General features: G+C 46.1%; 1 protein-coding gene across 1 annotated transcript in view; it reads right to left on the bottom strand.

Moving 5' to 3' along the window:
- AFF2 (ALF transcription elongation factor 2) overlaps nucleotides 1-6,318 on the bottom strand; it is a 343,908-nt gene extending 337,590 nt beyond the window's left edge. The window contains exon 1 of the mRNA XM_075162266.1: nucleotides 6,153-6,318. Coding sequence (XP_075018367.1) covers nucleotides 6,153-6,199 — 47 coding nt within the window. The 5' untranslated portion in view covers nucleotides 6,200-6,318. The remainder of the gene's footprint in view (nucleotides 1-6,152) is intronic.
- Nucleotides 6,319-12,085: the final 5,767 nt, after the last annotated feature.

The following is a 12,085-nucleotide window of genomic DNA, read 5'->3' as shown; positions in this document are numbered from 1 at the left end:
TTACTGGATTTACTATCTTCTTTTTCAATGCTTAAGAAAGAATTTGTAACATTGCAAAACCCAGAATTGTGGCAGAGTTTCAGTTTTCAGTGTTAAGAGATGTTTGATGGCTTTATAAAATCTATTCTGTTAACTGCAACCAAGAGAAAAGACTCAAGCTTTCCTCTCCATTTTTCTTTTCTTTCTTCTCAAAAGAAAGGCAGTAAATTTGAATTAGACAGGTTCAGAATTGGGCTCTGTGGAGTTTTTCCACATGCATAGTATTAGGTGTGGGCAAGTTGCTCCTGGTCATTAGAGAGTTGCTCCACATTTCATGAAGTCTCCCTTTTGGCCAAAACAGGGTCAAATCCAGTACTCTCTGAAGTCCATTGGGAGCATCTCCATTGACGTCACTGGCTACCAGCTCAGGCCCAAGCTGGAGGAAGACATGGGTATTTTATGGTATTTATTGATTATATACATTTAACAAGCATCCAGGAGCCCAATCCTTCAAGTCCTCTACACGAAGAAATTCCATTACCTCAAACTAAAGGCACCAGGGAAATACAGGATGGGGTCTATCTGTTTAGATGCTTATTCCACATACTTCATGGGTTCAGTGTATAAAATGTTTCCTACAATTCTTCTAGATTTTTTTTTTAAATGAGATTTAATATTTGCATTCTTTCTGGCTGCCCAGTTATTTGTAATACTGCTGATAGATTTCAGGCAAATGTGCGTGTACTATACAGTCAAAAATAACATCAGTTTCCATTACCAAATGCATGGAGAACTGGGGTTTAGTCATTAGTAAAACACGTTGCGCATTTTGGGAGTGATCAAGAACCCAGTTCAGTAAAACCTAACTTGAAATCAGAGTTGTTTCAGTAGGACTGCTTGTGTGCTTAAAAGTACATACCTGCCTATCGACCCTGCTATATTAAGGCCCACGTGCTTTTTCTAAGTCTTAAAGCCAATCTGGTCCCATCTCGCGTGAGGGGAATTTTGCTTGACTCAGATAAAAACAGAATTTGGGCCTCATAATGCAAAAAGCGTCACAACACTCCTTCCATGACGCTGGAGCGTACTGTCTCAGTCCGAAGAAGCTCAAAAAGACCAGCAGTGTCCACCCATTTTTTCAGAGATCATTTAGTATATTTATTTAACTTAATACTTTACCTAATGTCACATTTTCCCCTTAAATTATTTAGTTAAATTCCAGGTTGCAGTGACAGTCTTGTCAGGGAGACAAAAGGAATAATTCTGCTTGACTGAAGGACCTGCATCATAATACCACCTTCTACTCAAAAAGAAAATCCCAAACAATATAATTGTCATTCACGTACAAAATGCTTAAACGCTCTGAAGTTCTGCCTGGCTTCAGAATAGCTGAACAGTATCTGAAGTATCTACTCTCCATCCCAATTTGTATATTTTAAAAGTCATTAAATTCTTGAATGAATCATTAGGAAAACAATTCAAATGCTGTTAAACTGATTGTAATTTTGCCTCATAGGATAGATGTGAGCTTAATGTTGCAAACGGCCAAATTCTTTTAAGATTTACACTCCATAGAGTTCAATATCAACCAGGGAAGAATTACTAAATCAGGATGTACTTCAAGTACAGGTTTTGGCCCAAGACTATTTTTGGTCTTTCTCAGCTGCTTGTTTTGACAGCATCTAATCCCCCTCACCCACCCACCAGCAGCCACACAATCTATCCATTTACGCTTTCAAAGCAAATTGAAAATGAAACGTTTTCAAATAATTACTCGGGGATGTCTGTAATACAAATCCAAAAAGTAACTGCAATTCAACTGTAATATTTCTTAAGGAGAAGAAAGGGAGGGGGAGAAAAACCTTACAGAAATCCATTCAAATGTGACTTTCTCCTATACTAATACTCTCACCACCACCCCCAAAAAATTAAAAAATAAATAAAAATCAACCTAATTCCCAAAGAGCCTATTTACTCTATTTCACACATTCCCATCAGAAACACAACACTGTTTCCACGTTCAGAAGACTTTTCATTTACCAAGCTATTACAGACTGGTGAAAGAACTGGTGAAAGAACAGTAACTGAGAAGGTCTTCTGCAGAGGGACAAGGCAAAGAGGGAAGGGGGAAGGTGGGTGACGGCGGGGAAATACCCAAGCCTGGAACTGAAACAGTTCACCTTTGTCTGGAGAGCAGGATCACCCCCTCCAGGTTGAGGACTATGCTGAAAGCACAGGCTGCTGTGGCGTGCAGTACGCCTTTGCATTCGTACAGGAGAGGAACCTGGCCCACAGATGGCCTGTTCTCAGCTTTGTCAGCCACAAACAGACCTTTGAACTTTCTATTTATATAACAGTTTAGTGAGTTTAAGCCTCTTCCTGTATAACTGGCAGTTTGCTGGTTTTGCTGTAATTAGGCTACTTGTGATACATAATATAAAAAAAGAAAAAAAAAACAAGAGGCTTGTTTCGCTGCAGTGACAAGTCTTCCCTATCACAACCACACAGCTACAACGAGATTCCTACCTGCTGATCTTATTTCCCTTTGCCAGGTTTTATTTTATATACCTCAATATGCATTTTCCCACTAAGTATTTTCTCCGCTTCCACTTTTTTTAAAGATTGGAGGACTTACAAAATATTAATACCAATGACAATAAATATAACATAGACTATGAATCTCTCTGCCTTTTTTGCGTTAGTCAGGAGCTATATATTCTGCGGTGGTTGGGTTTTTGTTGGGTTTTGTTGTTTCCCAGCTGCTGATTAATGGCACCACCTTACTCTGTAAGCAGGTTCAAATCTAGCCACATGGTCCCAGGACACTTCAAGATTTCATTTACTTGGTTACCACAGACAAGCGTGGAAAGTGATTTAAAAGATGAAATTTGATTTTTAACAGCAAGTGGTCCCCTTGGTGCACACAGGCATTCAAGCTTTTCATTATATCCATCTCCCTTCCTTTCTCCCTCATAGAACGGCTCATATTAAATGCAAGCCCAGGTGAACGTGTCTTATTCATCCAGGAATCATAGCAGCCTTTAGCTTTGGCCCTTTCACCTCAGCCGGAGTTTAGATTCATTTAAATTGTTTTGGGTTTTTTTCAGCTTTTCAAGTCTGGCAAAACAGCCACTGGGATATCTGTGGCCTTATTTTACACATTTTACCCAAGTGTTAACAAAAAACCCCAACCCTCAGCTACCCTCCCTGCATTCTTGATGAAGGTTCAATGAAACACCTCATTCTTATACCACTGTGATCTCTCCTAATATGGGAAGCTAAAGGGCTGATTCTGCAGTTTGTCTGAAGACAAAGTTCCCACTAATCATCCGGAATGCCAGGCAAGAATTTAAGAACACACGTAGTGGCAGTGCACGCTGTAACTTTGACAGTTCTTGACAAAACACGTTTCAAGAAGTGACACAAAGACGCATCTCTGTTGGGGGAGGGGGAATTAACTGTATTTTTCCCATCAGCCCAAAACTTTGGGGGACTCATTTCCTGATATAATGGCAATGCATAGGAATTGTTATCTTTACACCTTTTCATCGGATTAAAAAAAAAAAAAAATCTGCTCGAGCGATAAATATTTTTTTAATATGTATTTTTCAGGCTAACTATGTTTCTGTTGTACTTTGCATACAGATAATACATACAAACACCCACACACATGCTGTAGGCCTGAGCTTGCCTTCTTGGCGATTGCAGCACAGATTAGCAGAAGTTTTGGGTTTGCAAGGAATGCAGAAGAGGGTCTCTAATTGCCTTATAAATGCTTGTGAAACACGTTTTACAAAGGCCAGCTTACAGACAGGAGGAAGGAGGACAGTTTCAAAATAAGAAGCAGCAATTCACACATCATGTTATATATACTTATTTGTAAATATTATGATGAAGTAACCATACCATATTGGATATGCAGACAAAAATTAGTAAATCTTGATGGGTGAGCATGCATATTTCTGGGTGCGTAGAAATGATGCATGTATAACATATATTACATATATATACATGCACATATTTATGGATAGATGAGCTAAATTCATCTCTCCTTAAGCAATGCAACTACTTCCCAGAGACAGAAATCTTTACCTGTACAATAAAATACAAGTAATGTTTGTGTATACATGTAGATTATGTACCTACATATTATATACATGTGCACATGCATATACTAATTGGATTATTAAAAGCTAAATCCAACTTGATCTCTGCAATAAGTAATTGTGTGTGAATGCCTCTGCCATATAGAGAGTTTGTGTAGATATCAAATACTTTGAAACAGTCAAAGTAAAAATGTTCTTTCCTCATGGACCCTAAAAACACTAAAACCAATAAATTTCACTGTATGAAAGCAAGAAATGGAATTTCTAGAACGAGTGGCAATATGTTAATATTTTATGGAAAAACACAGGCACAAGAGTTCCCTTCTTTCTGATGCACATCTCTAAATCCACATAAAACTATATTCAAATGAAAGTAAGTTATTAAGCAAACATTAAAACTCAATACCTATAATGTGCTTAGTATTTGAACTACACCCACATATTGGGTTGTAACAGCTTCTATTAAATTAATGATGTTACCCACACTATAAATTAGGCAAATTGTATGCAAATATTATTTGAGTAGTAATACGGTGGTTATCAGTTGTCTGCAAAATAAATTAGTGTAGCAGCGTAAAGATAGCGTGGTAGAAGCATAATATTTAATTGAGCACTAATTTTATTGTGATTATTACTTTTAAATAACAACAGCATGGTTATTAAAAGATGTAATATGATGGTTTATGCAGAGCTGATAAAACACGCACATCATCCAAAACGCCTGCTTACAGATTAATATTGATACAGTGTAATTTACGGTTCCAAGGATTTACTCCAAATTGCTGTAAAATAAAACATGACAGGTATTTGGTTCTGATTATCTTGGATTTGCAACCATAGCTGTTAGACTGTGTTTGGCAAAATGATAGTTATTAACTAAATATATGATCTTTTTCCTAGACATACCTTTATATTATCAACAAAGTAAAGTAAACCCTCTGCAAAACATGAGGTCCAAATGCACATGCATACACACATATCATCTGTGTGACATTTAGAGATTAGGATCACAAAATACAGTATTTTAGTCTCTTTCTTTCTTGGCAAACTGCACTCCAGCCTAAAAGCGTTTAACAAAGCAGTAACCAACCACTGAATTTCACCGTGCATAGCTGAAGAATTACAACTATATTTGCTAAATTGAAAAGTAAAGAACCAATAAAAACAGTCAAAGAATAAGCATAATCTCATTAACCAGCCGGGGAAGTGACTAAATACCTACCCAAATTCTAACTTTCCCAGCTACTTGTCACCTACCAAAAATTCCTTAACATTCACTTGGGTAACAAGTTTACAATACACTTAAACGGATGCACCGACCTTTTCAAGGTGTGCACCTATTTGCAGAGCAATATAAACCTAAAATTCCACTCTTAAAAAAAAGAAAAGGAGGCAGAGAGGGAAAAAAAAGACCTGTTACAATATCACGGGGACTGATCTTCCCACTTCCAAAACTAACTTCAATAACGCTTCACCCAGAATAGGAAACCAGCAAAAACAGCAAGAGAAACCCCCACACTGGACAGGGCTACAGTTGAACTGTGCCACACAGCGAAACTACAGTTGCGTTTCTCCCCGTGAAAGGAATATTGTCACTGACAGCAGTAAACACAACATTAGCAAAGCCGCGATCCCGGGGAAAACATCGCCTCTCCGCACCGCTTCCCTGCTCGGGGAGGGGGTTCGCTGTTGCTGTTGGCATTTCAGCCGGCACCCCGGCACATTTCAGCGCTTCCCCGGCTCTCCTCCCCCTCCGGCCAACTTCGCCCCCCGCAGCCGGCGGACCGCGAGGTGCTCCCCGCCAGCGGAGCCGGCGGCGCGGCCGCGGAGTGTGGCCGGAGCCGGCCAGCCCCGGCCCCGGCTGCCCCGGCGCGGCTCCCCGCGGGCGCAGCGCGGACCCGCTCCCCGGCGGGCACCGGGCGCTTCGCCCCTCAACAAAGGCTCAGGCACCGGGGGAGCGAGCGGGGAGGAGAGGAAGGAGGCAGCTGTTAGAAGGAGAGGGGTGGAGAGGCAGGGGAGGGGGAAAAAAAAAAACCCAACAAAAAAAAAACACCCAAAAAAACCTACCACTGCTGCTCTAAGTCCCAGTCCCTGAAAAAGTCGAATAGGTCCATAACGATCTGGTGGGGACACTCAGAGAAGTGGTGCCCCCTCCCCGCCCCGCGCCGAGCCGAGGAGAGCCGAGCCGAGCCGGCGCGGCTAGGGCTGCCCGGCCGGCATGGGCAGCGGCGCCGCGGGGAGCGGCGGCCGCCGCGGGGCCGCGCGGAGCCGCCCGGGGCTCGCCGAGCGCCGCCGCCGCCGCCCGCTCCGGCCGCCGCCAGCAGCGCGGCGCGGCGCGGCTGGCTGCCTGGCTGGGAGAGGCAGGCACGGCGGCGGCGGCGGCCCTGGCGCACGCACACACACACTCGCACACACACACTCGCACACCGCGAGGGGAGGAGCCGGGGCGGCCCGAAGCCGCGGCATGGAGCCGCCGCGGCAGCACCGCCGGGATCTGGCGGAGCCTGGCAGCCCCCCGCCCGGGGTGCGCGGGGAAGTTTTGCGGAAAAGGAGAAACAGCGGGGATGGGGGGAGCGGCGCGGCTTCGCGGCTCGGGGTGATCTGAGAGCGTCCTGGCTGGGGTCGGGGAGGGGGAGAAAGACCGGGGGGTAGGGGAGAGGAAAAAGAAAATAAAACAGGCACCTGTAATTTAATTGCCAAAGCCACCTCCTGTGAGTGAACAAACCCGACTCCCACTGACACGAGAGGTGGCGTAGGCATGGCACGGACAACGCTCTGGGTCAGCCTTACTGGGAGATGCACGACGGCAGGGGACGGGGGCAGAGGAAAGCAGGGGCCCGGGCAGCCCTGGGGGGGCTGAACAAGAAGGGTCCTCCCGAGCACTCCTGGGGTTTTGCTCCAGCTGAGCAGCGTCTGCTCACCAGCGGGGATGGCCGCCCTTCCCACCGCCTGCGTGCTTCATGAGCAGTGGGAGGTGGCACAGCCCACCTGCGGGCATCAGGCAGGACAGGGGCATCCTGAAGCGCTCCTGCAGAGACCATCCCCCTGCCCCACCTGCCCCAGGGAGAGGCCAAGCACGAGTCCCAGGCTGCCCCACGCATGACAGAAGGGGAAAGGGGCCCACTGCGCCCTCCACCCCCTAAATCAAATTATTTTCTACCGAGGTTCACACACCCTGCCCACGTGCTTTTTTATCCAACTGGCTTCTAAACAGTAACTAATACCTAATAAAAACTAATATGATTTTCCACATCCACTTTATAAAATTCCAAATACATATATACACTGAGCAAACAAGTATGTACAATGGTATTGCAAACACAAGACCAAAGCTATGTTCATTTTTACTCTGGTTTTCGACAGGAAAGTTGCACCCTGAACTTCCCTGCGTGCCAGCGTGTCTCGAGGACTTGGTGTTGGCAAAGTCTGAAACGACCCTTGCTTTGGTGGGGTCCCATCTCTTCAGCCATGCCCCAGTCCCGGGAGGCTCACGCAGCCGGTCACAGCGGTCAGCTCTGCTGCCACAGAGACCAGGCTCCAGTGAACCCCCTAACAGAATCATCTTCATGGGCTTCCTGAGAATGAAGAGACAAATCCAAGATTACAAAGTAGATCAGTGGCAGAGCAGCTAATGTAATCCACATTTTTTTCCTTCCTAAGGAGTACACAATTGTTTTATAAGTGCTATTGGGTTAAAAATATTGCTGAGGAAAAGCTGTGGAACTGTTATCAGTCGAAGTCAAATGTCTTCATCATCTTAGCTTGCGCTTCACTGCAAGATTCGCATTTGCATCATGTGTCTTGTGGGCCCCCGAAAGGGAGGGAGCTCAGGCGAGGTTGCGCTGCTGACAGTCTGCGCTCGCACCCAGCAAAACCCAAAGCACTGCTCCTCTCCCCGCTGCAGGCAGGTGCACGCAGCATTTCCTTTCTAGCATCTCTGTTTTCTCCACAAACAGACTCAAACAGTCTGGGCCTCGAGCTTTAAAATATCATGAGTCGGGCCCCTCTCTCTTCTGTTTCTTATTTTAGCATCGTCGTTGGTTTTAAAAGCCACATTCAAAATCATAATTTGTGCCCAATACTTTGAACCAACATGGGAGGTGGGGTCACATTTTCAGAAGTTTTCTCCAGAAACAGGTACAGAGGATTTTTTTTTTAAAAATTACTATTAATAAAAATAAAAGCCTAGTCTGTCACCTAATCCCTTACATTCAATAATTCACCTATTTTCGGTATTTTGAGCTTGAACTATTAAACTCAACTAAAGGACTTACTAAAAGCTTTCTGCACTGAGAGTTGGCAGTCCTGCTCCCCCTGTTTTCAGAGAGGGGTCTGGTGGCTGCCAGCCGGCCGCCCCCGCGCCGAAAGGGTCTGCTACAGCAGTTGCTCTTACCCAGCAGAAAGAAAAAACACTTCCCAGGTATCAGTGCCTGCACTTTCTTAAAGTAAACCCTTTTCAACTCTTCAGAAACTGGCAAAAGCTGCACAAAATAGTTCCTGAAAAGGCTTTTGGAGCCCATTCTAGCAAAGATAAGGGGTGGGAGATCCTGCATAAGCAAGCAAACCTGCTGCTCCCATAGAGGGCAATAGTAGAGATAATCCCTCTCCTCAGAAGTTACTGTTTGGCACCTGGAGCTCCCCAAACACCCCATGCCCGCAGCTGCCTGAGAAAGTTTGTGTGTGAACCAGCTTTCTGCAGTCAGGTTTCAAACCGCCCAAGGACGCGCTTGAGTGTCACCGTTGCAGAGACCCAGCCAAGGCTCCACCGGGGCCCAGCGCTGGACACGCTGTCTGCTGCCACGGGGGCTGGCGGGAGGGCACCTGTGCCACCCCTCTCCCCAGGGACACAGCACACCGCTGCCAGCGGCCACGCTTGGCCCCACACGACCTCAACGCACACCAGCCGGAGCAAGAGCTGGCCAAGCTCACTGCCCGCTCTCTGCGGCCGAGGACTACAGGAGCGACGGGCTGCGGGGAGCGTGTCAGGGTGGTACGTGCTCCTGTAGTGCGTGGCTGCCGGCAGCAGGGAGCAAGCAGCCTCTGCAAACTGCCAGCTCAGGGGCAAGCGCAAGCATGAGGCTGTCCCAGCTCTGGCTTCAAGTAGTGAAGGGTTCATTTACCCGAATTGCCAGGAATAGAAAGTTCAACTGCCCTCGGCATGACCTCTTTTACAGTTACAGTGGAAAATACAACTGCAGTTTCCAGCACCTGCAACAGCTCAGGACAGGGATAATAAGATCAGCAAGGCCTCCTGGCCCTGTTCACCACCGCCCGGCCCCGCAGTCTGCTACAAAGGGGAATGCTGGCTCAGCATGGGTCGGGCTCTGGTTTTGCCGACGAGGCTGCAGGCTACGAGTCCTGCTGCCATTTCACCCGCCCCTGCCCTGCGCCAGCCAGCCCTTCCCCTGCCCATCCTGCTCTGCAAGCCCAGAGCCGGCTTTCCGGCAGGATGCTCTTGGTGGGTGGCTTTGGCAGTTGTCCCCGTTTAGGGTTACAGGAGAAGGCCTGCCGGAGCTCCCCTCTGATGAAGGCACAAATGCCCAGCCCCCTTGGGTGGCTGCTGCTGCTATGGTCGAGACTGAGCGGCCATGGGCGGAAGCACAAGGCTGAAAGCAGTGTACAACCAAGGGAGCTGCTGAGGTTGCACCAAAATGGTCGGACTTCCCGCCTGCTCCTTCAGGTTCAGCAGCGAACAGCCAGGTACAGAGTTTGAAGCGGGCAAGGGGCATCCCAGCCTCACCCTTTCTCTTTCAAACCTACATACTCCCATGCTAACCTCATTACCCAAAGGCTTTGCACACATGCGCTGTATACGCAAAGGGAGATACAAAGGCAACGAGGAAGGTGTGGAGAAGCGGTAATGAGGGCCCGCTCGATGCTCTGTTCCAAAGGTAGGGCTCAGCAGCCGGGCTGCAGCCGCCACGAGCCACCCTGTTGTCCCTGTTCCTGAAGGAGTGGCAGAACTGTGGCCATGGTGGGTTGGGCAAGAGAGACTGAGGCCAGTGGTCCACAGCTGCAGAGGCAAAAGGTAACTGAACTGCAACCCTTCTGAGACAGCACAGAAACTCCTTCTGCTGAGAATACTCCATTTGATCCAAAGAAAACCCTATTTTTCCACAAAACAACAAGAATGAAATCACAGTTTTCTATCCAGAAAATGTTAATGGAAAATTTGTGCCCAGCTATGCTGTTGAATACAGATCGGAGATATTTGGATTTCTGAGGAAAGGAAGGTCAAGTCATTTTCACAGTATGAAAAATGAAGCTAACAGAGTTCATATTTCTCTGTGAAGTAATGATTGATTTTTCTTTCTGTGTCTCATTCATACTGCACTAAACATGTATAGAGAACAAACTTATAACACCTTAGATAAAGCACACAGATTACATTAATACATTGAAAATTAAGTTAACATTAGCATCTCTTTGAAGGTAGCACAAGAACATTTAGCCCAACTCCATGAGAACAGGCCGTCGGCATGCGTGCATAAATCTTATGTATCCTAAAGCTACTATATCAGAAAAAAATCACCATTGAGATGTGCACATATGAAGTAGGAACCCATCATGTGCTGCCTCTATGGCTAAATTTCCCGTTTGGAAGTACATAAGAATTTTAGTTACTGAAAGTATGTTGTTACTCAGTTTGAAGTGCATATGTATAGGTAATCTTTATTTTCCTGCCATCTTAATTGTAATTATCATCTCCATGCTGCCTGAGTGATTTATTTAACTGTGCAGAGCTATTCTCTTGTTAGCCTTATTACTCCTATTTTATGAAACAAGAATAATTTAATACAATAATCACTTCTGAAAATATAGTGATAAAGTTTTCTTACTGTTAGAAGGAGGAACTTTTTCACATCCTGATGAATAATCCTTCCTTCAGTAAATTTTTCTGGTGTTTTGGTATTTTAGGAAACACAGTGTTTTGGTATTTTTATTATATTAGGGTTCACAATGGCAAGCTCTTACGTACCATATGTTAAGACGTGCCCACAGCTAGCTGCAAGGACACACTGATTTTCATCATGCTTTGCTCATATAAGGTGCGCAGTGGATGTTATAAGGTCCCACAATAGTCGGGTTGGTCATAGGGGATTTCAGCTCCCTCTTTTGGTACCTCCCCATATGTTGACCACATGTCAGCAAAAGTCCCAGGAATGCTGTTCAGGTGGTGAGAAAGACCTCCCTAACACATGTTGCAAACGAATGCTTTCAGGAGATGCACGCAGATAACCCAGCAATCGCGTTAGAAGTATTGTGGTGCTTAGACTGCAAGGCGGTGTGACCCTACCTGACCGAGGCACAGCTTCACCGTGATGGTTTGCCACTGTCAGAAAAAAAAAAAATCAAGGGGAAAAAAAGCAATAACACCAAGATTCCTATTTATTGCTGTCTCTCTGCACATTAGCCAGGCAACTCTTAAAACACTGTCAGGAATAGTCTAAACTTTCAAAACTAGGCAAGACAGACCTCCGATGCCATCGGCAGCTGGAGAGGGAACACCTGTGTTGGGGGAAGCAAAGAGGGGTGATGGGGTGAGGTATTGGTGGGCAGAGCCGGCTGGGGGGTTACCTGGAGGGCAGGAGCACCAGGAGGAGTGGGAGCCTGCTTCTGTACGTGTCACAGCGGTTGGTTGGTGTGGGGTTTGTTGGGGGCAAACAGCCTCCGTCCCCATGGCAATCACTCCACCAGCACCTGCTTCAGCCAGCCTTGCGACGGTGTGATTTTTCATACCACAAAAACTTTCCATCTCAATGATTTCCCATCCTACTGATGATTTCCTGTCCTGAATGATGGTTTCCCATCCTGATGATGGTTTCCCATCCCAACAGTCTCCCATCCCCACAATTTCCCATCCCAAGCATGATTTTTTGGGGGAGGTGAATTTTGTGTTCAAGGGGAAGGGATGGGTCCTGCAACGGTGGCCCTGTGGTGCCGACACGTGTGTGCTGCCCCATCCTATCCCAGTGGTGAGGAGGGGCAGGGGCACTTTT

This window comes from Calonectris borealis, chromosome 13 (assembly GCF_964195595.1).
Source record: "Calonectris borealis chromosome 13, bCalBor7.hap1.2, whole genome shotgun sequence".
Classification (NCBI taxonomy): Eukaryota; Metazoa; Chordata; class Aves; order Procellariiformes; family Procellariidae; genus Calonectris; species Calonectris borealis.
Note: the sequence above shows the minus strand (reverse complement) of the source record. Positions and strands in the feature narration are given on the sequence as shown.